We start from the raw sequence: 25,560 nt of genomic DNA, 5'->3' as shown, positions 1-25,560 counted from the left end.
AGCATGCAAAACATCTCCCTGCGAATCCACTTGTTTGCTTGTCGCAAATCCAGAATGGGTCTGAACTCGTTCTTGTCCTTCTTCTGTACTAGGGAGAAGCATGAGTAAAGACACGTTCCCCTTTGAGACAGAGGGACGTCTTCTATTGCCCTTTTTCTTAACAGGGTATCGGCCTCCGCCTGGAGCTCGCGCAGTTGGAACTGTGAGCCGACCGGTGGAATTGCTGGAGGCGGGCTGGTGAAACGAAGACTGTATCCATTGCAAACAATATTCAGCACCCACTTGTCCCGAGTAATGTTTCTCCACTCTGCCAGGTAGTGTTGAATGCTTCCCCCCACCGGAGCGGGTAACGGATGAAGGGGAAGTAGCAGCTCAGGGCCTAGACCGAGCCGGGCCTTTGGTCGCGAAGGAAGACTGTTGACCGCCCCGGCCCCTCTGGTGCTTTTGGAACGGTTTCTGCTGGAACTGCTGCTGCTGTTGTTGCTGTCCAGCCTGTCGACCTTGCCCTCTGCCTTGCGCCCCGTAACCGCCTCTGGAGCGGGCGGAAGGTCTTTTTCTGTTCCTTAGGCTTTTCCAACCGGAACAGCCGTCAGTGTTTCCGCCTCCGCCTCCATGCGGGCCATCTCGTCGTCCGCATGTTTCCCGAAGAGGGTCTCGCCTGTAAAGGGAAGGTTAGCAACTCTCTGCTGCGCCTCGGGCTTCAAGGATGTAAGATGCAGCCAGGCGTGGAGCCTCAGGTTGACCCCTTGGCAGTAGCCGTGGGCTGCCAAGGGGGAAGAATCCGCAGCCGAACTTCTCATCTGGTTGGAAACCAGCAGGCCTTCAGCAAGGATCTCTTGGAAATCTTCCCTTTTTTCCCGGGGAAGGTGTTCCGAAAACTGTTGGAGGGACTCCCACAGAGCCCGATCGTAACGTCCCAACAGGGCTGAGGGACTCGCGACCTTCATCGATGTGTCAGGAGGCACAGTCGATGACGGGGTGGTGGCGTGCTGTTTTCTAGCTGCCGTCACAATCACCGAGTCAGGCGTGGGATCCCCCCGAAGAAATGCTGGGTCCAAGTCAGGAGACTCATATTTCTTCTGCAGCTTTGAAGGTGCCGACCTCATAGCCGCAGGAGTGAGGAACAACTCCATGGCAGGTTCCACCAGTCCAGGCACCAAGGGCAGCAACGGACGAGATAACTGCTTCTTGTGCAGAATTAAAAAAATTATGGAAGCCAATGGTGTGGGCACAGTGAGTGTGATGCCCAGCTTAGCCGCCCCTCGCAGCAACACGTCCTGGAAGGAAACTATGTCGTCTACTGGAGACACCCTCGTCCGAGGGGAGTCCGACAGGGTAGGTGAATAGTCCCTGGTACCAGAGGAATCCGTGTAGTGGGACCGCGACCGGTCCCTCCTGTGGCACCGTCTGGATCTTGTAGAAGAGCGACGGCAACTCCTGGATCTATCTCTCCGTCCGGAGCAAGATCTCGATCTTCTCGGATGGTCCACGGGCAGTAACGGAGGACGCTGTGGAGGCCTAAATGGGAGCCTAGGTTGCGGTGGCCCCGTAGGCGGCGTCGGGAGATAAGGTAACGAGACCGACCTCGGGGGAGGTGGTGGTGTAGGAGGTGGAGGGCGATGAGGAGGAACAGGTGGCGGAGGAGGCGTTGGGTTATGTGGAGGAGGGTCCTTGGGTAACGGAGGAGGTGTAGGTGACCTCGGCTGGAAGGGCGAATAGACTTGTGAGTGCTCCGAGCCCGGATCCTCCTTTCTTTTCTTCGCCTGACCTGAAGGGGGGGACCCAGAGGCCGTACCCCTGGTAGCCGAACGACGGTGCCGCCGCGACAGTGGGCTTGTGGACACCGAGGGCACAGTCCTGGCCTTGGAACGCCTCCTGGAGGACGATGCTTTCCTCCTTAACGCGGAGCGTCTTTTCGGCGTCAATGACCGCCGTCTCGACGTCGAAGATCGCCGTCTCGACGTCGACGAACGTCTTCTCGACGTCGAAGATCGCCGTCTCGACGTCGACGATCGCCTTCTCGACGTCGATGATCTTCTTCTCAACGTCGATGATCTCCTTCTCAATGTCGAACGTCGAGTCGACGCCGAAGTTGAACGCCGGTGACGCCTTGAACCCTCTTGACGTCGATGATGGCTAGACGACGAAGCAGTCCTCGACGTCGACCTCGTCGGGGGTCTCAACGTCAATCCCCTCGACGTCGAGCGTCGACGTCGCTTCGACCCAGAGCCTTGGGGAGACGGGGAGCAGACCGTGGTCATTCCTCTCGACGCCGACGTTGAGGCTATCGACGCCGACGGAGACAGGTGGCGTTTTCTGGCCTTCTTCATACTGGGGAGCCCCCCAGAGGCCGCAGCACGGGCAGAGGAAGAAGGCCCTTCCTGCCCAGACCCACCTTGACCTTGCTGCTTTCTTTGCTCCAGTCCTTGGAGCCTGATCGTCTCTCGGTCCTTCAGGGTCCTACTGGAAAACTGCAGGCAGATCTCACAGGTCCCACCAGGAACATGAGAAGGAGGGAGACACAGGATACACACCCTGTGTGGATCAGATCTTGTCTTCTTCCTGGCACACTCTGGGCATTTCTCAAATAAGGCAGGCATATTTGACAAAACCACCCTAAAACTCCAGTAAAGTGAAAAAGAAGCAAAGATACGTTGAGTGAACACACTCTAACACTTCAAAAGTGTCAAAAAATTACACAAAACACCCAAAAAAGGGAGAGCTCAATGCTCCAGGGTCCTGCTAACAGGAGCCGGAAAAAAGAACTGAAAGTAAAAGGAAGGGGCTGTGCATGCTGGGATACAGAGGGTCTCTAGAGAGTTCCTTAAAGGCACGGTATCCCTTTTCCAGACACATAATGGCAGCCTATGGAGGCATGTCTGTCCATCCCTTCCTCTCTATCATTCCAAGGATTTGGTGAGGGGAGGAAACTTTCTCTATGAGTGAAACTTGACAAATTGTATTAAATGTGTTGTGGTGTTATATCCTTGGCATTTCTAGCTGAAGTACTGGACAGTGTAGCCTTGTAGGTACAGGCTGCATTATTGTCTTTAATTTTCTCTTAAGTGTCTATGCAGGACTGCAATGAAGACAGCTTAAGAGATTATTTTTGATTGCTCCGGGGTCCACGCACATGGGCAGGACTATTCACTAGATTGTGACTATACACAGAGATCCCCTACTACAGAACCTGTGGATACTCTGCCAGGAAGAAGGACGGCAACCTGTCTCCAATACATGTCTGGGTCTTGGGGGGGGGGGGGGGGGGGGTGACAGCTGTACTTGTGCATTCCTTCTAGACAAGTCACACAAAAAGGGAGCTCAAGCATGACTGAGTGGCTATCCATATCCTGATAGGCCATCTTGGGCTTGATGAGAGGGAGGAGCGGACACCTACACCTGAATAGATTGTGTCTTGTCCCCACACAAAGGGCTCACCCCTGTGGTGAGTCTGGAGCCAAAGCTGGGATGGAGGAGCCCTGTTAACTTTGATTCACCTCCAATTCAAGACACAACTAGGTATAAGTACCTGGTCCCTGACCCCACCAAAGCAGACACTACTGGAACTGTGGAGATACTCTGCCAGGAGGAAGAACTGTTGTGCTGCTACACGGACTTTCACTATGCTGACTGCTGCTCTTAAGGAACTGTTGCCCTGTTGTGCTAACCTAATGACACAGAGTGATTCAAAGGGCTAGTCTGCTGGCCTCCTGATCGGAGCCTCATCGACATAAAAGGCTTCCCAACCACATCCTGTACATAGCTGCAGGGAGTTTCTGACCCATAAAGGGTGGCTTTCAGTTCCTGGACCTTGGTGTAGCCCACAGGCTCTTCAAATGAAGCTTTTAGTCTCTTTGTGACCTCAAAGGGCCCGTTTGTCCCAGGACAGCACCACTCGCATTGAAATTCAGCGCAAGCATTGCCAGTCCGTCCCTTCACACAACAAGCATCGATTGCCCATGGAGGACCAACAACACGAAGCAACAGACCGCCTGTCCGAGACATTCAGCCTGCTCTTCACGCCACACCGACCACTGCCCGTGACGCTCTCCTTGCTCCCTACAACCCTCTCCAACACAAACAGGACTTCAGTGGAACTGATCTGGGGCTTTATTCGACCCGACGTTGGTCTGAACTTTTAACTTTGACCAGGGCGACCAGATAGCTGCGGTTGTCGCTTTATGCTTTTAGGAGCTACTTTATTCAGTTTATTCTTTACAAATTCATAACTCCGATTTTACTGATTGGATTTTTGTTGGTTAGGTCTTGTTTTATTTATTAAATTCAGATCGATTTATCTAACATGGTGTGGGATCATTTTGTGCAGTGTGTTCACTGTTTTACTGTTTAAAGTGTTGCACAAATACTTTACACAGTGCCTTTAAGTTAAGTCTGGACGCTCTGTGCCAAGCTAACAGTGGGTTGAGCAAAGGTTAATTTGGGGTTTTCTCAACCAGTAACCCAGTTCTTTACATTGGTCATCGGTGATGAAGCTATCACTTGTGTCTGTGCAGTGCTATACAGTGATTTGGTGTACCCTACCATTCCATATCTAGGACCAATTTGAGTTTTAAATTCTCTCGGATTGGCCTTTTCGCTGTTTCGAAATTTCTTCCTAATCTACCTGTTTGTGTCTGCGGCCCCACTTGCAAGGATGGAGTTTGAGATACATTGTGGCTGAGATCAAGGAGTTTTGGCAGGAGATGGGCTGCCCACCAAAAGGAACACCAGATAAGGTGGAGGGAGAATATGATGAGGACAAATCAGAGCAGGACCTGCAGGAGGGTCTTGGAATGCAGCCTGTGTTGGAGGGGGTAACCTACTCCCAGGATTGGAAACCCCTCCTTGTGCAGGGAGCAGGGTGTCTTCCATGGGCCTGACTCCAGATGAGTTGGAGGATAGGAGGGACGAAAGGAAGCTCAAGCTAGAGCTGGCCAAACTAAAGCTGGAGAAGGAGGAAAGGAAACTGGCCATGGCAAAGAAGGCTGGGAGACCCTTGGAAAAGGGGAAGGCTGAGAGGCCCATGTTTGAGAAAAATGTACTGCTGGAGCATGAAAATAGTATGAGGGAGCTGGAGCTAAAGGCAAGGCAACCTACAGGATCCAACAGTGGCAGCGTAACAACAGTGTCTGCTGGAGAGGGGAGTGTCTCATTTCCCAGGAGCTTGTGCCTAACTATATGGTGGGAGATGATGTAGACATGTTGTTTTCAGCTTATGAAGTTGCACTCAGGATATATAAGGTCCCAGAGGAGTGCTGGGGCAGGTTAAAGGCTGGGGAAACATGCTCATGGAAGGGAGGGACATTAGAGGCAGAGGATTAGGCCACGTATACCCTAATGAAGGCATACCTTGTTGCTAAGTTTGGGCTGACTCCTGAGAAGTACTGACAGAGGTTCAGGGGAAACCACAAGCTCTTGAATATGGCCTGGGTGGAATTCCTAAATTATGCTAGCAAGACAAAGAAGAGCTGGGTGAGGGGCAGAAAAGTGGAGGATTTTACTGGGCTGAGCTACCTATTTCTGAAGCAGCACATGTTCAATACTTGTTTTCCAGATCTACTCCAACTCCTAGTGGATAGAAAGCTTACTGATCCCAGGAAGCTTGCTGAGGAGGCAGACCTCTGGGCAGCACCAGAGTGTCTAAAAAAGTGCCTAGGAGGGACTCCGAAAAGGGTAGCCAGCATTGCTAACAGAGGAAAGGGGGGGGATAAAAATAAAGACACAGAGTTCTCTCAAGGCCCACAAAACAATTCACTGGGGAAAGGGTCACCCTCCCAATCTCACCACCAGAAGAAAGGTTTCACAGATCAGAAAAAGTTTTTCCTATGTGTTAGGTATATGGGCATATGAAGGGAAATGTCAAGTTCTCCAAGAGGGCACCCCCAGTGGTGGGTAGTCACAGAGGATAGCCAGCGAATAACTTGGGGAAGAGATGGCCGCATTTAGTGTGGGAGAGACTACTGAGGTTACCCTAGTGTCCGTGGGTGGTACAGAGATGGTGCCCAGAGCCTACACACTTTCCAATACTTCAAAGTATAGGCATTGGGTAACCATCAATGGACAGAAGGTGGAGGCTCAGAGGGACACAGGTGCTGGTATGATTACTATCAGATGTTATCGGGTGGATTGCTTTTCCTGGCTGCTGTTTTCCTGGATGTGACACTCTGACGCCGTTGAACCCGGTCTGCGTCTCCTGAACCATCTTGCCGCTCTCAGCACTTTAAACCGCAGCTCCTTGCCGGACCCGCTTCGCGGGTCCCGCTACGCGGTGCCGTGCTGTTTGTGGGTGTTGAAGCAGAACCGAGGGTTTCTTAAGGACAGGGCTGCGAGCGCACTGGTAGCAGGACTACATTTCCCAAGAGTCCCTGCTATTCACCTTACTGCAAACACCTGGTGACGCTCTCCCTGTTGGACACGCCCCCTTCCTCTCATTAAAAGCTCTTGGACACGGATCTATCGTGGATTGCTTTTCCTGGCTGGTGTTTTCCTGGATGTGACACTCTGACGCCGTTGAACCCGGTCTGCGTCTCCTGAACCATCTTGCCGCTCTCAGCACTTTAAACCGCAGCTCCTTGCCGGACCCGCTTCGCGGGTCCCGCTACGCGGTGCCGTGCTGTTTGTGGGTGTTGAAGCAGAACCGAGGGTTTCTTAAGGACAGGGCTGCGAGCGCACTGGTAGCAGGACTACATTTCCCAAGAGTCCCTGCTATTCACCTTACTGCAAACACCTGGTGACGCTCTCCCTGTTGGACACGCCCCCTTCCTCTCATTAAAAGCTCTTGGACACGGATCTATCGTGGATTGCTTTTCCTGGCTGGTGTTTTCCTGGATGTGACACTCTGACGCCGTTGAACCCGGTCTGCGTCTCCTGAACCATCTTGCCGCTCTCAGCACTTTAAACCGCAGCTCCTTGCCGGACCCGCTTCGCGGGTCCCGCTACGCGGTGCCGTGCTGTTTGTGGGTGTTGAAGCAGAACCGAGGGTTTCTTAAGGACAGGGCTGCGAGCGCACTGGTAGCAGGACTACATTTCCCAAGAGTCCCTGCTATTCACCTTACTGCAAACACCTGGTGACGCTCTCCCTGTTGGACACGCCCCCTTCCTCTTAGGCATATAATAACGATTGTACCCCCGCAGCGCGGGAGCGCGCGGGAGCACGCCGGGAGAAGCCCGGGACAAGGGCGGGACCGACTGCGACCGACAGAGACCGATTGAGGCCGGGCTGGGCCACCCCCCTTTAGTTTGCATGTTGCTTAGACTAATAGAGTGTTTTATTTGTATTGCAAAGTAGCGGTATATATTGTGTTATCTTTTATTATTAAATATTTCCTCTAATTTTAGGCTACATCGTATATTGTTTCCCTAATTAACATGACTACTAAGAAATTGAGATCAGGAAGAGTTTTAGTTGGTAGAGCTTGTTCCAAAACTAAATCTAATCCCCTGCGAAATAAAGCTGGCTCAGCTCTCCAACTAAAAAGTAAATGTCAACTATACTCTTTATGGGATAAGGGTAAGGATAAAGTAGACAGAGAGGGGCCCCTCACTGAAACTATTAACATCAATTGTAAAGAAAATGAGCGAGTCCCCCCTGCTACTAAAAATGAAGGTACCCATTCAGGTATTAGTGTTCTGTCCCCTTTAGATGTTACATCCAATAAAAACCAAGAGAGAGACTCTGACAATCTTTTTGAAACCCAAGAAAAAGCTATAAATGTTGCAGATCGGGGTAGCATTTCTGTTATTCCTGTCGCGGCTCTAGTACATAACCCTCCTTCTTCTCCTACAGTAGATCAAAGAATTCATTCTGGTACTTCTCTATCCTTGTCCTTGCATATTCCCCCTGAAGATATTCTCCCAGAGGATTTTACGCTTCCTGATATAAACCTAGAGTCTCAGAAAGGATTAATTAAAGCGCAGAACTTTATTATCACACAGGATCTTATAACTACTCCTAGATTACAACTTTATAGTAGTACCCCTTCAAAAAACTCTGAGTTTTCCATCCCTGAAATGAACCTATTCTCTAATTCTACTAACATTCAAAACAAAGATCCCCTAAATTCCTACATATGTGAAGATAATGTAATATCTAATTCCCTAGCTTCTCTAGAACTTCTCATTTCATCTATTCTACAATTACTGGAAAGATTAGTTAATGTATCTGATACAGTAACTCTGATTTTAAAGGCACTGCTGAATAATAAAACAGGATCAGAAGACGTTACTCATCAAAAAATTATCACTCCATCCAACCTAGATGTAGAAGGAACCGGGGAAGTAAAAATAAAAACATCTCCTGAGGTCCCTTTACCGTTAGATCCCCTGGTTAAAACTAATACTTATACTGCAGTTACTTCTGAATCTACCGCATATAGAAATGAGATTCCAATTAATGGTAACTGCGTAGTTTTCATTAACCAGGAAATTGAGACCCTACCACCAAAGGAGAATAATTTGACTAATACTCCACCCTCTATCTTCCCCATTTTCATTCCACAATTTAATAAAGAAACTTCAACCCTCCCTGTTGTTTCGGATAAAATCTCTCCATTAAAGGAGAAAAAACCGGAAATACCACTATCTAAAAAACAACGATGTAAAAAAAGAAAACCAAATCGTAGATTTTATAAAAAAATGCAAAGGAAAATAATTTTTAATTGTGAACAAGAACCTTCGTCGGATATTTCTAATCCTGTAATTTTCGACTCTAACCTGTCCCATGCGCCAGTGGGAACTATAAAGATGATCTCTACAGACATACAACAAAATCCTATACCTCATATAATTCAACAGCATCTAGATGAGCAGATAAAATTGGTGAAGGACCAAAAATCTACATTAATTATAGATCCTAAACCAAAATCAACCCTTAACCCCCTGGTTAGTTCTTTTTCAGACGTAGTTGCAACTGAATACGCAGCTAAGACAGTGCCAAAGACTAGGAAAAATGTGGATACCCTCTTCCTTGATTTTATACCTATTTTTGACCCAGACCTCATCTTAAATAGATCTGCTCTAGTTAATTGCTTTCATGAAATAGAGAGCTTAAAATTGATTCAATCTGCAGATCTAGATATAATAACATTAATAAATTTAGAAAATGGGATGAAATCACGGGTAAAATTTCACTCAAAACTGGTAACAAATCACGTCCTACAATGGGCGGAAGAACTTCAAATAAGAGGAATCGATGTTGATCCTTTTATTCCGGTCAAAATAGAAAGTTATAAATTCCAAAAAATGTTACCTTATCAGGGTAAAAAATCTGGTCCTCTAGATGGTTCCTCTACAGTGACCGAAGAGTTAAAATACGGATATCAAAAAATGAGCGACAGGTGATAGTAAATAATCCGCTACCCATTAAACAAACTAGGGTAAAGGATGCCGATCTGGTGTGGAGCTGGTTGCCCGCTGTTTTATCAGATAAATCTGGTTTTGTACCTAAAATGAATTCAGAATTTTAGCGATAACTTAAAAATAATATTGTGGAACACTGCTGGTCTAAACCAGAGCACAGAAAAGTTGTCATACTTCCACTCTCTAAATGCTGACATTATTTGTTTGCAAGAAACGTGGTTGGTAGGGAATTTCCCGGCTGTAAAAGATTATTATGTATTAGAGAGTAATGCTACTCCCTCTACGAGGGGTCGAGCAAAGGGAGGGTTAGCCTGTCTTTTGACAAACAGAGTCAAACGGAATTATACCCACTATATTGATTCAAATAAATTATTTCAGGCAATAACCTTAATAAATTATGCTAAAGATGTTCCTCAGAAATCATTGGTAATAAATAATGCTTACTTACCTCCAGATATAAACTATAATCTGGGTATTAAGACGATTTGTTCTTTTATTTCAAATCTTCAGGAATCTATTTCCCCCCCTCATATTTTATTATTAGGTGATCTAAATGGTAAAATATCTAATAGTGCCATGGAATTATTTAGGGATAAGGTAAAAGAGGAGACATTCACGATACCTAAAGCCATATTTCCGGAGAATATTAAAACAAATAAAAGGGGGAAATTAATCTTGGAGAGTCTAGCAGAAGCAGACTGTATCATAATCAATGGAAGGCTTCCTTCGGATAGTCCCGCTCATTTTACTCATAAGTTAGGGAAGGGTGGTTCAATCCTAGACTACATGATAGTTGATAGTTCCTTTTTTGGCTTTTTAGAGGATTTTTCTGTACTTGTCACTGATCTTAGTGATCATAATGTTCTTCTCGCAAAATTAAATGCAATCTCACCACAAAGAGATCTATGGAATATTGGAGATGACTTATTGAACCTTAATAATAAAAAAAGGAAATGTTATTGGAATTCAGGGTCTATTAGAAGTTTGTCCAATATATTAGAACACACAGCAAAGAACATAATCCATTGGGAAGGTAGAGAACTACTCTATTTTGCATCCCTTTTACATACTTTAAAATCTAAAGTTCAAAAGCCTCCACTTGGAAAGATAATTCCTAAAATCCCTTTTGATCTACGTCGTTTAAATACAGAAATAAATAAACTAGTTAGGGCCCAGTATCTTTCCTTTATACCTGAACGTAGTCGAAGAATATCCCTTTTGAAAAGAAGCAGAAAAAGGATAAAGGCGAGATTAAAACAGGAGAAAGAAGATGCCCTCTGGATCAAACTTCGCGAGGCATCTAAATGTGGGCAGGCCAAGACCTTTTGGTCATTAATTGGAGAAGGATGTGGGGTAAGATCTAGACCCTCTCCGATATCTATTAATGAGCAGACATGGGTTGATTTTATACAGCAACTATATAGCAGTAATGGTGAGAAGTTTGGCCCTGGTAAGCTGCAGGAGGATTCATTTCCATACGATCCTCCGTCTGAACTGGAAATAGTTGCTGCAATAAAAGCTTTACGCACTTCTGGTGCATTAGGCCCAGATGAAATTCCGATTTCAGTGTTAAAATCATATAGTATGCTGTGGGGGAAAATTTTATACCCAGTCTTCAAAACTTGCTTTATTAATGGCACTGTCCCGTATTCCTGGAAGGGGAGTTTATTAATCCCTCTCTATAAAAAGGGGGCCAGAGACTTACCCCAAAACTATAGACAAATAGCCCTCTTAGATGCCATAGGCAAAGTTTTTGCTAAATGTTTATTGAACTCTTTAAATGACTGGGTATCAGCGTCTGCAATACTTCCGCTAGAACAGACTGGCTTTAGGAAACAACATGGTACCCTGGACAATCTTACTGCCCTTCAAATCCTGGTGGAAAAATATGTTACAGTTCGTAGAGGGGGTGTATATGGGGCCTTTCTTGACTTCTCTATGACTTTTGATAAGGTAGATAGATCCTTGCTGTGGAGTAAGTTAACTAAACTAGAGATGCCCCCTAGTCTATTGAAGTTAGTCATTGCACTACACACAGACACTTGGTGTAGAGTTTTAATGGGTGGTGAGAGAGGACTGTCCAGGGACAAAACCCACAAATAATGGACTAAAACAGGGCTGCCTATTGGCTCCCCTGTTGTTCTCCCTATATATTGCTGACCTCCCTAAGGCTATATTATCATCTAGTAACGGAATTGCACCTATTTTGGGGAGAACTCCAATAGCGTGCTTAATGTACGCAGATGACATTTTAATGCTGGACCTCACCCCAAAAGGTTTGAACGACCGTCTACAAGCTCTGTCCTCCTATGCTGAGGCTCACTTCTTGAAAATAAATATTTCAAAGAGTAAAATTATGTGCTTCCATGGAAGGAGAAAACCCAAATATGAAAATTATTATTGGTCCATAGGGGGTGAAAGGTTAGAAGTAGTGAAATCATATCCCTTTCTTGGAAAGATTGTCATGAGCAATTTAAGCGAAAAAACCCACACTGAGAACAATAGCAGAAAAGCCCTTGTTCAAGGGAAGAGCCTCATTTCCTTTTACAAATCAACAGGTAGAAGGCATTTTTCCACACTGCTCGAGGTCTACCGAGCAAAAATTCCCGCATCCCTAATCTATGGACTAGAAATAGTGGATATGGTATGTTGGAAATTTTTGGATTCTACCGAAGGAAAAATATTACGTAACTTAGCTTCTGTAAATACTGCAAATTCTACGTCTTCGTTAAGACGAGAATTTGGTCTGCGCAGCTCTCGGGCCCAGGCAGCTGCTAGTGTGGTACGTTGGGTTTTCAATATTGCTGGAGGAACGCCTGGCACCTTGAGATATTTAATAAGAAGTGAGCTGTTGGGTCCCTTTAATGCTTATTCCTCTATTGTAAGGAATTTCCGACAGGCTGTTACCTTACTACAGCTAGATGAACAAAACCTATTTTTACAAACTGCTGCCCAACTAAGGTTATCCTTAAAATCTGCCTCTTGGGAGTTGAGCTTTAGAGTTGATAGTGGGTCAAGTAAACCTGCGAGCAGAATGTTCCCCATTGGTAAATTCTGTGAAATAAAACCCCCCCAACCATACATATGTTGGAACCTCCCCCATGGAGTTAGGCGATTTATCCTTTTGTTAAGGTATAACTTACTTCCTCTGAACTGTCTTCTGTCCAAATGGCATGGTGGTTCAGATATTTGTAATTTCTGTAATTGTAATTCCCAGGATTTGTACCATGTCGTCTTTGTTTGTCTGGCTCTTATGGCATTTAGACGCAAATGGTTGAGACCTATGTGCCTCCAATTGGGTATTTCTACTGCTTATGATTTTATTGAAGCAATGCTTAATCCTCCAAACGAAATGTTTTGTTTTAAATTGTTTAACTTTTTAAAATGTTTTTTAACATTATATTGATAACTGAATATTCTGTAAAACTTCTTTCTTGTATTCTCATGAAATTTGTTGTTTATTCTTTATTGAATTTTTATGTAGACTTCAATTGAGTTCCGTTATCATAAATAAACAAATTTGAAATTTGAAACTTGGTGTTCTCAGAGCAGGTGATACCCAATACTTTTCACCAGATTGTGGTAGCAGACAAGTGGGAGAAACACTCCCCCTTGGCATTTATTCCCTTTAAGGAGGGGGTGTGGTCTCTGACAGTTGCTGTGAGTCCTGCCTGCAATGCCCGTGGACTGTGTGTTTTGGAATGGCTTGGAGCACACAATCTGGAAGGAGCTGGGACTCAGGTTACACCTGTAAATGTTAGGGTTGGCTGAGTGAGTCTGTGCGACTAACAGGTCCATGGCTGCCCAGGAGGGGAGTAAAGAAGGTCTGGAGCTTGAAGAATGGCCTAGACACCTGCCAGAAAAAGGAAGGGCAATAGGCGAGGGAAGCCAGCCCCTGAATGTCTCCCTGAACAAGTGGATGGGGCACCAGAGGAGGCTGCCCAGAGCATAATGGGGAGAACAATGCCTCCCTGGTACCATGCTGGAAGTTGCTGAGTGGTAAGTGGAAATAGGACCCACCAGTGAGGAGCTATGTAAGGCACAGAAGGGGTGTCCAACACTGGAGGTAGTATCCGAAGCCCAGGCAGCTGGTGACACCTCTGGAGATCACCTCATATACTGGGAGAATGATCTCCTGTATATTGATTCTGATGCTCCTGAGCCTGGGTCAGCTTGTGTATTGGTAGTTTCCCAATGTTACAGGGCCTTCCTATGGGGTTGGCTAATGAGATACCCCTGACAGGACATCTGGGGCAGGAGAAGACCTTTGACAGGCTTGTCACCCACTTTTATTGGCCCCTAATTAGGACAGCTACTGCTCTATTTTGTAGAACGTGTCTCACCTGCCAGTGGGAAGACTAGGAAAAAAACTAGAAGCTCCCTAGTGGGAAGACTAGGAAAAAAACTAAAAGCTCCCTGACTCCCATGCCTGTTATTGGCACACCCTTTGAGAGGGTATGAATTTATATTGTCGGAGCCTTGGGCCCCAAGATAGCCTTAGGCAATACGTTTATCATAGCCTTGGTGGACCATGCCACTAGGTAAAGAGGCCATCCCTCTGAGTTATATTACTGCACCGGTAGTGGCTAGGGCCCTAATGGGGATTTTTACCAGAGTGGGTTTCGCCAAGGATCTGGTGTCAGACAGGGGCACCAACTTCATGTCCGCGTACATAATGTTTATGTGGAAGGAGTGTGGGGCTACCTATAACTTCTCACAGACTACCATCCATAAACAAATGGGCTTGTTTAAAGATTCAACAAGGCCCTTAAAGGCATGATAATGGCCTGCCTGAGTCCATGAGGTCGAAGTAGGAAGTCCTGTTCCCATGCTTGGTCTTTGCTCACAGGGAAGTGCCACAGAAGAGAGTGGGCTTCAGCCCATTGAATCTTCTGTATGGTCACTCTGTCAGGGGACCTCTCAGTCTGGTTAAAGATGGGTGGGAGTATGCTCCCAAGAACTCAGCCCTCCAAAGATGTGATTAGCTATATGCTAGTCCTCTGAAAACAGATGTAAAACTTCTAGAAGAAAGTTTCTAAGAAATTGGAGGCTACTCATGAGCCTATGAAGCAGTGATATGACCAGGCAGCTAACCCTGTGGGGTTTCAACCTGGAAAGAAAGTGTGGATGACGGAGCCAGTGGAGCCCAGGGCTCTTCAGGATCGCTGGGCTGGGTCATATGAGGTAGTGGAGAGAAAAGGAAGTCCACCTACCTGGTGGGTCTCAGAACCCCCAGGAACCCCTTAAGGTACGTCATCTGAACCGCCTCAAACCCCACAGTGAGAGGTCCCAGGTAACCATGCTGCTGGTGAATATTTATAGGGTAGAGGAGAAGAGTAAACTTCTCCCAGATAGCCTGACATCGAAAGAGAGGGATGGGTCAGTAGAAGGTGTCAACCTCTTTCCTACCCTGACCCTAGAGCAGCAGAGATACTGTCTCCAGTTAGTGGAACAGTTTGCCTTCCTGTCAACTGGGCTTACACAAGTGTATACCCATGATATAGAAACTGGGAACAACCTGCTTTTAAAATCAAAATATTCAGGCTGTCTGACAAAGTGAGGCCCAGCATTAAAGCACAAGTCACTAAGATGCTGGAATTGGGTGTCATTGAACCTTCCAGTAGTCCCTTGTCCAGCCCAGTGGTGCTGGTACCAACAGTACAGAAAACAGATACCTCTTGGACCATGGATTCTACAAACTGTTTACAATCCCAGATTATCTTTTATCTGCGGGTGAATATACTTAGTTTATTTAATCCATTCGGTACATTTTAATTATCAGTAACACATATTAGAGCCGTCAACATGTATCGATTTGCAAACACCAAAACTCACAATGTGCTTTTGTCAATACTGTTATTTTATTTGTTTTTGCATTTGTTTTTGCAGTGACAACAAAGTTATACAATCTTGACAGTGGGTTTTTAAACAAAATAGTATGCAACTAAATCTATAAGTGGAGTGGTGTGGCTCACTGGTTAGAGGCGGCAGACCCGGAAGCAGAGAACGGCCCGGGACCAGGGTTCAATTCCCGACGCGGCAGGGTCGTGGACCACGGTCAGCGGACTCGATAATTCTCGCCTCGGTGCCTACTCTAACCAGGGATCACACAATTCTGGGCATTAGCTTGCCTCATCTCTACAACGGCCCCCACATTCGCTGGGGATGCCTGGTTTCACCTTGGAGAAACCCAGTAGGGACCATCTCACAGGGATAGCCAAGACGGGTTCCCCAGCGGTCTATAGCGCCACGACGCCTCAGGGCAGCAGTGCGCTTTACAAGACACATACATTTTTACATTTACATATACAGTGATGAGAGAACAAAACATATAAAACATTAAATTAATTTGTCTTATTCATGATCACTTGGACAGTCCTACTATAATTATAAAGTATTGGGTCTCTTGAATTTCTACGACCTCTAAACAAACATGTTTCTAGGTCCAAAGTGGAAAGGTCAGGGAGAGCCTGTCAAAATCAAGAGTGTCTAAGCTGTCTCAATCCAGTTTATCCAAGAGTCATTTTGATATTTGCAAAATTTCAACATAGGTAATCCCTGGTGCCGACACGTTTCGACCTTCGTGCATGGACCGAGAGGATTTTCAGAAGGTCTTCCTCAGGGCTGGGAAATTGGGTGTAGGACTTTAGTGCATGTCATCAGTTAGCTGGGACTGGATTCCTGCTCTTTGGCGTGTGAAACCTCTTTAGGATCTTGAAACTTCTCTTCTCGTCTCCGCGTCTGTTTTGCAAGCGCTGTGGCAAAACGGACAACGAAGAGACGCGGAGACTAACTAAAGGACCAAAGAAAAGGAAACCCGACCTGCACGATTCAAGAAGAATTGTGACAACGAAACAAAAGAGAAGTTTCAAGTTCCTAAAGAGGTTTCACACACCAAAGAGCAGGAATCCACTCCCAGCTAACTGATGACACGCACTAAAGTCCTACAACAAATTTCCCAGCCCTGAGGAAGACCTTCCGAAAATTCTCTCGGTCCCTACATGAATGTCAAAACGCATCGGCACCCCCCACACTGAGGCCAAGGGATTCCCTATGTTGAAATTTTGCAAATATCAAAATGACTCTTAGATAAACTGGATTGAGACAGCTTAGACACTCTTGAATTTGACAGGCTCTCCCTGACCTTTCCACTTTGGACCTAGAGACATGTTTGTATAGAGGTCGTAGAAATTCAAGAGACCCAATACTTTATAGTAGGACTGTCCAAGTGATCATGAATAAGACGAATTAATTTAATGTTTTATGTGGTTTGTTCTCTTATCACTGTATATAGATTTAGTTGCACACTGTTTTGTTTAAAAACCCACTGCCAAGATTGTATAACTTAGTTGTCGCTGCAAAAACGAAAACAAAAGTAAAAACCAGTAAAATAACTGTATTGACAAAAGCACATTGTGAGTTTTAGTGTTCGCAAATAGATACATGTTGATGGCTCTAATATGTGTTACTGATAATTAAAATGTACCATATGGATTAAACTAAGTAAATTCACCCGCAGATAAAAAGATCCATGCTCCAAGATGTATCTGTTCTTTGTCCTGTTTAATTGATTCCAGCCTCTTGGTCCTTAACGGAATCAACCCCTCCACGGTACCAAAGTGGCCCCACTGGACACCGCCCCAGAACTCATGTCCTATGTTGACTACTGAAGACTCAACTCAGTCAACAAGACTGATGCACAACCCATCCCTGAGCGAACAAGCTTATTGATCAGTTAAGGACTGTCAAGTTCCTGAGCAATTTTGATTTGACTTCAGGGTACTTGCATATTTACCAGACTGGGGGGCTAAAGAGAGGTCTACCTTCTCTACCCCAGAGGGCCACTTCAGTTAAAGGTATGCCCTTTGGACTCAAGAATGCTCCTGCCTCCCTCCAGAGGCTGGTGAACCAGATCTTGGCTGGTTTGGAGGCTTAAGCACTGCTTATTTAGACAATATAGCGGTCTTCATTAGCACCTGGCAGGGCCACCTACTTCACGTGCAGGAAGTGCTTCAGGCCTTGCAGCGGGCAATTCGGGCTATCAAGGACAGTAAGTACCAGAACGGAAGGGCAGAGGTCAGTGGTGTGCTTGGGACACTTGGTAGGCCGGGGGAAGGTGCAGCCTCTCCAGGCCAAAATAGAGACTATCCTGGACCAGGAGCCTCCAAAAACTCAATTAGATGTGAGGGTCTTACTATGTATCACTGGGTACTACAGGAAGTTTGCCATGGGTTATGGCACAATTGTTGCACCCTTGACGGAGATGACTTCCAAAGAGTTAACTTTTCCATATTTCCATATACTTTTCCAAGACGTTCAAAATTGTACAAACAGATGCTTCAGAGGATGGCATAAAGGCAGTCATATCACAGATGAATTGGGAGGGTCTGGATCAACATTCAGCATTCATCTCAAGGAGGCTAAGTTCCATGGAACAGAGGAGAAGTGCTATTGAAAGAGAAGTCTTTGTTGTGGTCTGGGCACTGAAGAAGCTGAAGCCATACTTGTTTGGGACTCACTTCCGGGTTCAAACAGAGCACAGGCTCCTCAGGTGGCTAATGCAAATAAGAGGTGAACATTCAAAATTGTTGAGGGGGTCCATTTCCCTAAAGGTACTGGACTTTAAGGTGGAACATTTCCCTGGGCCAGACCACACAAGTGCTGATGGTCTCTCCAGATTCTTCTGCATTAGTGAAGAGAACTCCCAAGGGGTTGGGTAGTTCGTCCCACTTTCAGCTGGGGGACACGTTAGACCTATAAGCCTTAGGGTGGGCTTCCCCCCAACCATTTGCCTTTCCTCCTCCATGTTGCTGCACCTATTTCTGTTGGCCTTAGGACTCTGTGCACTTTATCACTGCTACCTATAAGTCGCTGATAAAGTGGTACTATATGTAAGCAGGGCCAGTAAATTACATGCTACTAGTGGATCTGCAGCACTGATTGTGCCACCCACTTCAGTCGCCCTTTAAATATGTGTCAGGTCTGCCATTGCAGCCTGTGTAAGTGCAGTTTTAAACTGCCATCTCGACCCAGCAAAGTAAATCTTTTTCCAGGAGAAAACCTTCCTTTTTACTACAAATATGTCACACCTAAGGCAGGCCCTAGACAGTCCCATTGGCATTTTGCAGTGTATTAAAAAAGTTGGACATGTACTTTTAGGTTTTACATGTGCTGGTAGAGAAAAACTCAAACTTGTTTTTCACTACTGCACTGCCAATCTCTCTCAGTTATACCGCAAAAGCCTGTGCTCTTACTTCACACAAAGGGCCTAACGGGCCTGCAGCGTCACTTCTGCCAGCTTGGAGCAAGGGCCGAGGAGGCAGAAAATTCTATGCACTTCAAAGTCACTCTATAAAAGCTTCTACCACCTTCCAGAGCCAGGGCTCCAGGGTATAGTAGTCAGACCTGACTGACGTACTACTACAAGAAATTTCACTCAGCTGGACTGCTGCTCTATATGAACTGCTGCCCTGCTGTGCTGACCTACTGCCCTCTTGCCTGGGGAAGAGGAACTGGACCATGTTGAACCCAGAACCCCAAAGTGACTCAAAGGGCTAGTCTGCAGGCCTCCTGATCTGAGCCTCAGGGACACAAAAGACTCCCCAACCAGTTCTGGATTCAGCTGCAGTGAGTTCTTGACCCCAGTGCCTCTCAGGTCCTGGAACATTGGTGTAGCTCACAGGCTCTTGAAATCAAGCTTTTGGGACCGTGAAAAGGCCTGTTAGCACCAGAACCAAGCTTTAGCTGGAAATTCAACGTGAGCCGCTGCCAGTCCATCTCTTGACACAGCAAGCATTGATCACCTGCAGAGGACCACCAACACAAAGCATCAGCCTACCTGTCCGCATTTGTGATTGGCCTTACAAGGATGATGTCCAGTTGTGGGTGCTTTTCCACAAATTGAGTCACTCATACCAACCACTGCCTTAGCAAAGAAAAAAAAATTATAGTGTCCGTCACTGAAGCTAATAAACGCCAAATACCATATTCTGCAATCATCTAGTTTAAGACACACAATGGTAGAGATTGCATATTGTGAAAATAAAGAGCTATAGTCTTTCAGGACTTTTTCATCATTTCTATCACTTAAAGTCATCTATTATTGCTCTATACTTTATCTATAGTACCATGATGCAGAGGTGTTATTGTATTGTTTGTGTGCTATAACAGATACCACTTCCATCCATAGCCAAATCAGCCACTTTCCAAGAGTACCTCCAGCAGTTGGCCGTTGGGTAGGATCGTAAGCTCGGCATTGATCGATGAGCTCCTGCAAGTCCGAAGGACAATCTGAGGGAAGAGGCTCTTGGTACTTTTCCAATCCAACCTTCTCAAGGATCATTCCAGGAGTAAAGCCTGCAGTGGAGTGAGAGAGAGGGAGGGAGGGAGAGAGAGAAAATGTGTGAATGAGTTCATGGGAGACTGAGAGAGAGTGATACTCCAGCAACCTAACAATAACTAACCTTCTGTAGCTCATCTATTAATACCACCACCCAGTGCATGGATTCACATATCCCCTCCCCTACTAAAAATCACACTACTAATGCCTATTAATTTAATCCATCACATAGAGCCTGAAATAAATGCATGGCATGATTTCCTTAAGACGCAAGACTAATCTCAATAGTCCAAGTATTGAGACTTTAACAGCAACATTAGGCACACTCAAACTTGCTCACCCACTATCCAACATCATACTGTCAGGAGATTTCAATATGAACTAATTACATGGCAGTAAAGAAAGATCAATAGGTCATACTCGATCCAGTAAAAGACGTGACACACACAGCAACAGATGCGCATCTCTGCTGGAAGAATAGTCAATGTGCATACTAAACGGAGGAGTCTCGCCAGAGTGTCCCCCAGCATACACCAGGGTCACGCAAAAAACAGGATTGACTATACAGTAATAGAGAAGGACATTATCCCATACATTTCTAATTTCCAAATCAAAGAAAGGACAGAATGCGACCACCATCCCAAACCTTCTCTTTGCTCATAAGTGCGGCAAATTCTATAACCGACAAAGCAATGTCTCTACAAACACAAAGCTATAACTTGAAACGACTCACTTGGAAAAGGGAAAACATCGGTGATATCATGGTCACATGCACTGCTCGCTTGGAGAGTTTTAAGGTCGAACCATCAGGAATAAAGGTCTGGGTTTCCATCACTCATTATCTAAAAACGGAATTTACAAGGCAAGGTAACCGCCGCAAAGTAGGAAGATCATCAGGGGCAGCGTGGTTCGCTAATAATCCAAGGAAACAAAAAAATCAACTGAATAAACAGTTAAGACAACTACGAATCTGAGGTTCAGAACCCACAGAGGATAGTCTCTCTTTAATATCAAAATCAAGAAAAAACCTAAAAAGGGACATCAAGGCGGCCAAGAAAAACTTTAGAGAACTTCTCTGGGCAAAACTCCACCATGCCAGCAAACAAAGAGACTACAAGCTCTTCTGGGAAGTCATTAACCAGCTATCAAACGGAAAGAACCGCAATTTCAACTCGGAAATAATGGAGGACACCTGGAGGGCGCATATCGAACACACATACAACGCTATTCCACCCTCTGACATCGCTAATTACGGAGTCTCAAATGCAGGAATAGCCTGCGATACAGCAAAGTCCGAACCATCAGATTTCACCCTGGAAATTTCACAAGAGCAGGTCCTTAACATCATAAGAAACTTAAGGCCTGAAGGAGCTCCAGGGTCCAACGGATTGCCAAATGCAATATTTCGGCATGAGCCTTCATTTTGGCCTGGTATCATCACTCCGCTCTTCACACACATGCTAGCATCAGGCACAATCCCTGACTCCTGGCGAGGAAGTATCTTAAACCCCATATATAAATCGGGTTCACGCTCGGACCCTGCTAACTGTAGAATGATAGCACTAATTGACACTGAGGCTAAGATTTACGCTTCGAATCTGCTGGTAGATCTAGAAGATTGGGTGAGCCGTACAAGTTTGATGCCAACCACGCAAACCTGATTTCGGGCCAGAATGGGCACCCTTACCAACATCTCCGCTGTTACACTCCTAGCCAAACAAGCATACGCAAAATCTCATACCGTGTACGCGTGCTTTATCGATCTTAAAGCAGTGTTTGATAAAGTACCAAGAGCAAGGCTAAGGGCCAAAATGCAAAATTGGGGGGCACCAACCAAACTTCTTTAGGCGAAAATCAACCTCTACTCAGTCACGTGGGTACAAATAAGGAAAGGAGACGGGCACAGTATAACAAGCAAGATTCCAACTAAAAACGGATTAAAACAGGGGTGCGTGTTGGCCCCCTGCCTATTTAACATCTACACCGCCGACCTTGAGAAACATCTCCAACAAGTTCGAACCGACCCCCCGAAACTGGGTAAAACGTCAATCACCAGCCTCCAATACGCAGACGTTATTGTTCTTCTGTCACAAACACTGATAGGTCTGCAGCAAACAATGACCCAACTAGGAGCATATACAATCACAGCTCAATTAACAATAAACCTCAAGAAAACCAAGGTGCTATGCTTTTCTAAGCATCGGAAAACAGGGTCAAAAGGCAAATTCGTCTGGAATCTAGATGACGAACCAATAACCCAGGTGAATATGGGCAAATATCCAGGGTTTCAACTTGATCAAAATCTTAACTTTAACCAACAGCTGGACCAAGGAAAAATGAAAGCAAAACAACTCCTCTACGCCTTTAAAATTTTAGAGAGGAAGTTAAAAGCCTGTTTGACTGGTCATCTGCTAAAGGTAATTGCAGCAAAATGAATACCAACTATATTGTATGGGTCAGAAATCATGAACACAAAATATGCAGCTGTCTAAAACCAAACCCAGTCGAGTCTCTTCAAGAGTCTGTTTTCAATCCCACGGCACATCCCCCAGTCAAAGATTCGTCTGGAATATGGCCTCAAAAACCAAACACCAGCCAGACAAGGAGCAGTGGCCAAATATTACTGGCGGATGAGGCAAGCAGAGGAAAACACTTTAGCCCACTTTTGCTGGGTAGACATTGAAAAGAAAGCGAGGCAAAATAATTCCATTATCACAGTATTAAAAGAATCACTCGCAGACCTACACCTTGAAGAGGCCTGGCATACAATTACCTCCTACTCCGTTTTCAAAAATGTAGTGAATACCGCAACTAAACGAATTTCATTGTCTATGGATAAAACTGCCTTTGCAACAAACAAAAAAACACGCATGGGCAGTGATTCAATCTTATCAGACGCTAAAACCACAACAATATTTGTCAGAACACTTCTCACATCATAAAAAGAACTATCTGACAATGCTACGGTTGGGGTCATTCCCTACGAATGATCTGACCCTGAAATGGAAGTGTACATGGCCGACGAAAGAATGTCGATTGTGTGGACAGGGAGAAAAGACACTATTACACCTCCTATGCATCTGCCCCTCGCTTCTAGAAACTTGAAAAAATATTATTTGCGAGATTTTCAGGAAAAACTAATTAAGGACGTGCAGAGCAGCTGTCAGTCAATGCCTCAGAGGCTTGTCAATCCAACTATCCGGCAAAGCCATCACGTTTTGGGAAATGGCAGCCAAAGAACTGGATAATACACACGACTGCCTGGACTCTCCTCATCTGTGCCTGTACTACTTTCTGATTCCTCTGTAATGAATAGCCTTGAATCTTTTAAATTGCACATATTATAAATGTAATGTTTCTTATTTCAACTACTGATGAGGACTAAGTAATGACGACACAGTACTTTTATCCCTTGCATCTTTCAAACCCCCATTTTTAAACCATTGTGTATAACGTGCCTTTACAATCTTTTACTAATTTTAACGAAATCAAATAAAAGAATTATTGACATTGACATATTAACCCTGGGATCCAGAGCAGCGTGTTGCCCAACAGAAAGTACAACAAGACCTGTTCTGGGGTAGTAAGTGCAATATAAATGCCATTGCAATACAATATATAAGCTACATACTATGACTGCTTCTTGACATCTTTCACTAACAACCAGATATGGGATAAAGTCAATCTCAGTAGATCTCTCACCATTTCTACCTTTGAACCTATGCCTGCTCAGGACAATAACATTTTAGCAAAATATCTCAAAATGGTTAACCATGTGCAGTAAAAACCTAAGTTGACTAGAAACATAAGAGATACCCTGAGAGACTGAATAACAACTTGAGAGAGATAAAGTGAGGGAGAATAAATTAGAAAATGTGAGAGAGAGATAGTGTCTAAACCAGTGTGTGAAAACGCAGGAGATCACAAGGGTACCATATTGAGAGAGAAAGAGTTAAAGTAAAAGAGACAAAGGCCCATATTTATCAATATTTCATGCAAAGGAGTAAGCCACCTTGCTGTGCTGCGCAAAAGCTAGAGGGCAAGAATTATTCATGATGTATCTACGTTCAATGGAGCAATAGCATTGAAAATGAAATTTAGCCCACAATGTTTATGCCAGATGATACGGTCTTCAGCTCATGCACGTTGTCTGCTTCGATTCCCAGCAGCAACGTGCAGGCAGAGAGAGGGCTTTTTTTCCACTTCCAGCTGGGCAACGAGAAAGACAGAAGTTAAGGGGCCATCAGGCCTCCTTTTGATGGAGTATGGGACTGGAGGCTTCCTGGAACCTCACAAATACAAATACACTGGGGAGAAAACAAAAGCACACAGCTCATCTCTTCACAGGTACTTAAGAGATGCATGCTTTTTACTTTGTTGTATATAAGTGCATGCACTGTAAGAATGTCAGATGGGTTGGTCGGTCTCAATATCTACACAAATAATTTAAATAGCACTTTTTTATTTCTTTTATAGCGCTACTAATCCCAATGCAGAGTATTAGAGCACTTTACATAACATAAACATTATCCATTCCAATTAAATCATGTAAGTGTGTAAATTAATGTACAAGATGTGTCACATGAGACAGTTACGGTTACAAGGTGTAGGAGTCAAATACACTTCCTAGCTCCATGTGGTCTACAAGAAGGATTACTATTTATTAACTGCAAGTAAGAAAAGGAGCTCTGTGTTCATAGCAGTAATCCACTTACCTATCTACATAAAATAAAAATCTGAGATCTGCATGTTACAATATATGCTTTGCAAGAGGCAACTTTTTCTAAAAAAAACATGTTATTGCGTTTTCAGTTGGCATATGTTATAACATACACATATCAGAGCATCACTTCCAGTGAGGTCACTTCCTGTGATGCCCCATGGAATGTCAAGCGTCGTGACGTCATGTGCTTTGATAGCACGCGTCATGATGTCCCTTGTATACTGCCTGACTTGGTCAGTCCTCCCACTTCTTTTTTAAGGACTTGTGCCCTGGTGCCACTGCATTCATAGCTGCAAGACATGAGAGGAAGCTGCCGCCTCGCTCTCAAGCAGAGCTTAATTTAACAAGATTTTTGCAAGTGGGGCCCACCGGCACTCAAAAGACATTCACGGCTCTGCAGGGGGAGGCTGGATCAGCTGATTGAACGACTGACTGCTGTGTGTTACTGCGTTCATAGCAGCAACCCATGAGAGGAAGCTGCTGCCTCGCGCTCAAGCAGAGCTTAATTAAAGTGGATGGTTGCAAGTGGGGCCTACCGGCACTCAAAAGACATTCACGGCTCTGCAGGGGCAGGCTGGGTCAGCTGGCTGAACGACTGACTGCTGTGTGTTACTGCGTTCATAGCAGCAACCAATGAGAGGAAGCTGCTGCCTCGTGCTCAAGCAGAGCTTAATTTAAGCAGATGGTTGCAAGTGGGGCCCACCGGCACGCATAGACATTCACGGCTCTGCAGGGGCAGGCTGGGTCAGCTGACTGAACGACTGACTGCTGTGTGTTACCATGTTCATAGCAGCAACCCATGAGAGGAAGCTGCTGCCTCGCGCTCAAGCAGAGCTTAATTAAAGTGGATGGTTGCAAGTGGGGCCTACCAGCACTCAAAAGACATTCACGGCTCTGCAGGGGCAGGCTGGGTCAGCTGGCTGAACGACTGACTGCTGTGTGTTACCATGTTCATAGCAGCAACCCATGAGAGGAAGCTGCTGCCTCGCGCTCAAGCAGAGCTTAATTAAAGTGGATGGTTGCAAGTGGGGCCTACCGGCACTCAAAAGACATTCACGGCTCTGCAGGGGCAGGCTGGGTCAGCTGGCTGAAAGACTGACTGCTGTGTGTTACTGCGTTCATAGCAGCAACCAATGAGAGG

The 25,560-nt window shown here is 45.4% G+C and overlaps 1 protein-coding gene across 2 annotated transcripts in view; it reads right to left on the bottom strand.

The window, feature by feature from the left end:
- MLKL (mixed lineage kinase domain like pseudokinase) overlaps positions 1-25,560 on the bottom strand; it is a 703,954-nt gene that overhangs the window by 5,735 nt on the left and 672,659 nt on the right. For both annotated transcript variants that reach the window (XM_086945230.1, XM_086945229.1), the window contains one exon: positions 19,573-19,713. In XM_086945230.1, the coding sequence (XP_086801356.1) occupies positions 19,573-19,713 (141 nt within the window). The remainder of the gene's footprint in view (positions 1-19,572; positions 19,714-25,560) is intronic.

The sequence above is a fragment of the Lissotriton vulgaris genome, chromosome 12, assembly GCF_964263255.1.
Source record: "Lissotriton vulgaris chromosome 12, aLisVul1.2, whole genome shotgun sequence".
Classification (NCBI taxonomy): domain Eukaryota; kingdom Metazoa; phylum Chordata; class Amphibia; order Caudata; family Salamandridae; genus Lissotriton; species Lissotriton vulgaris.
This window is presented reverse-complemented; position numbering and strand designations above follow the sequence as displayed.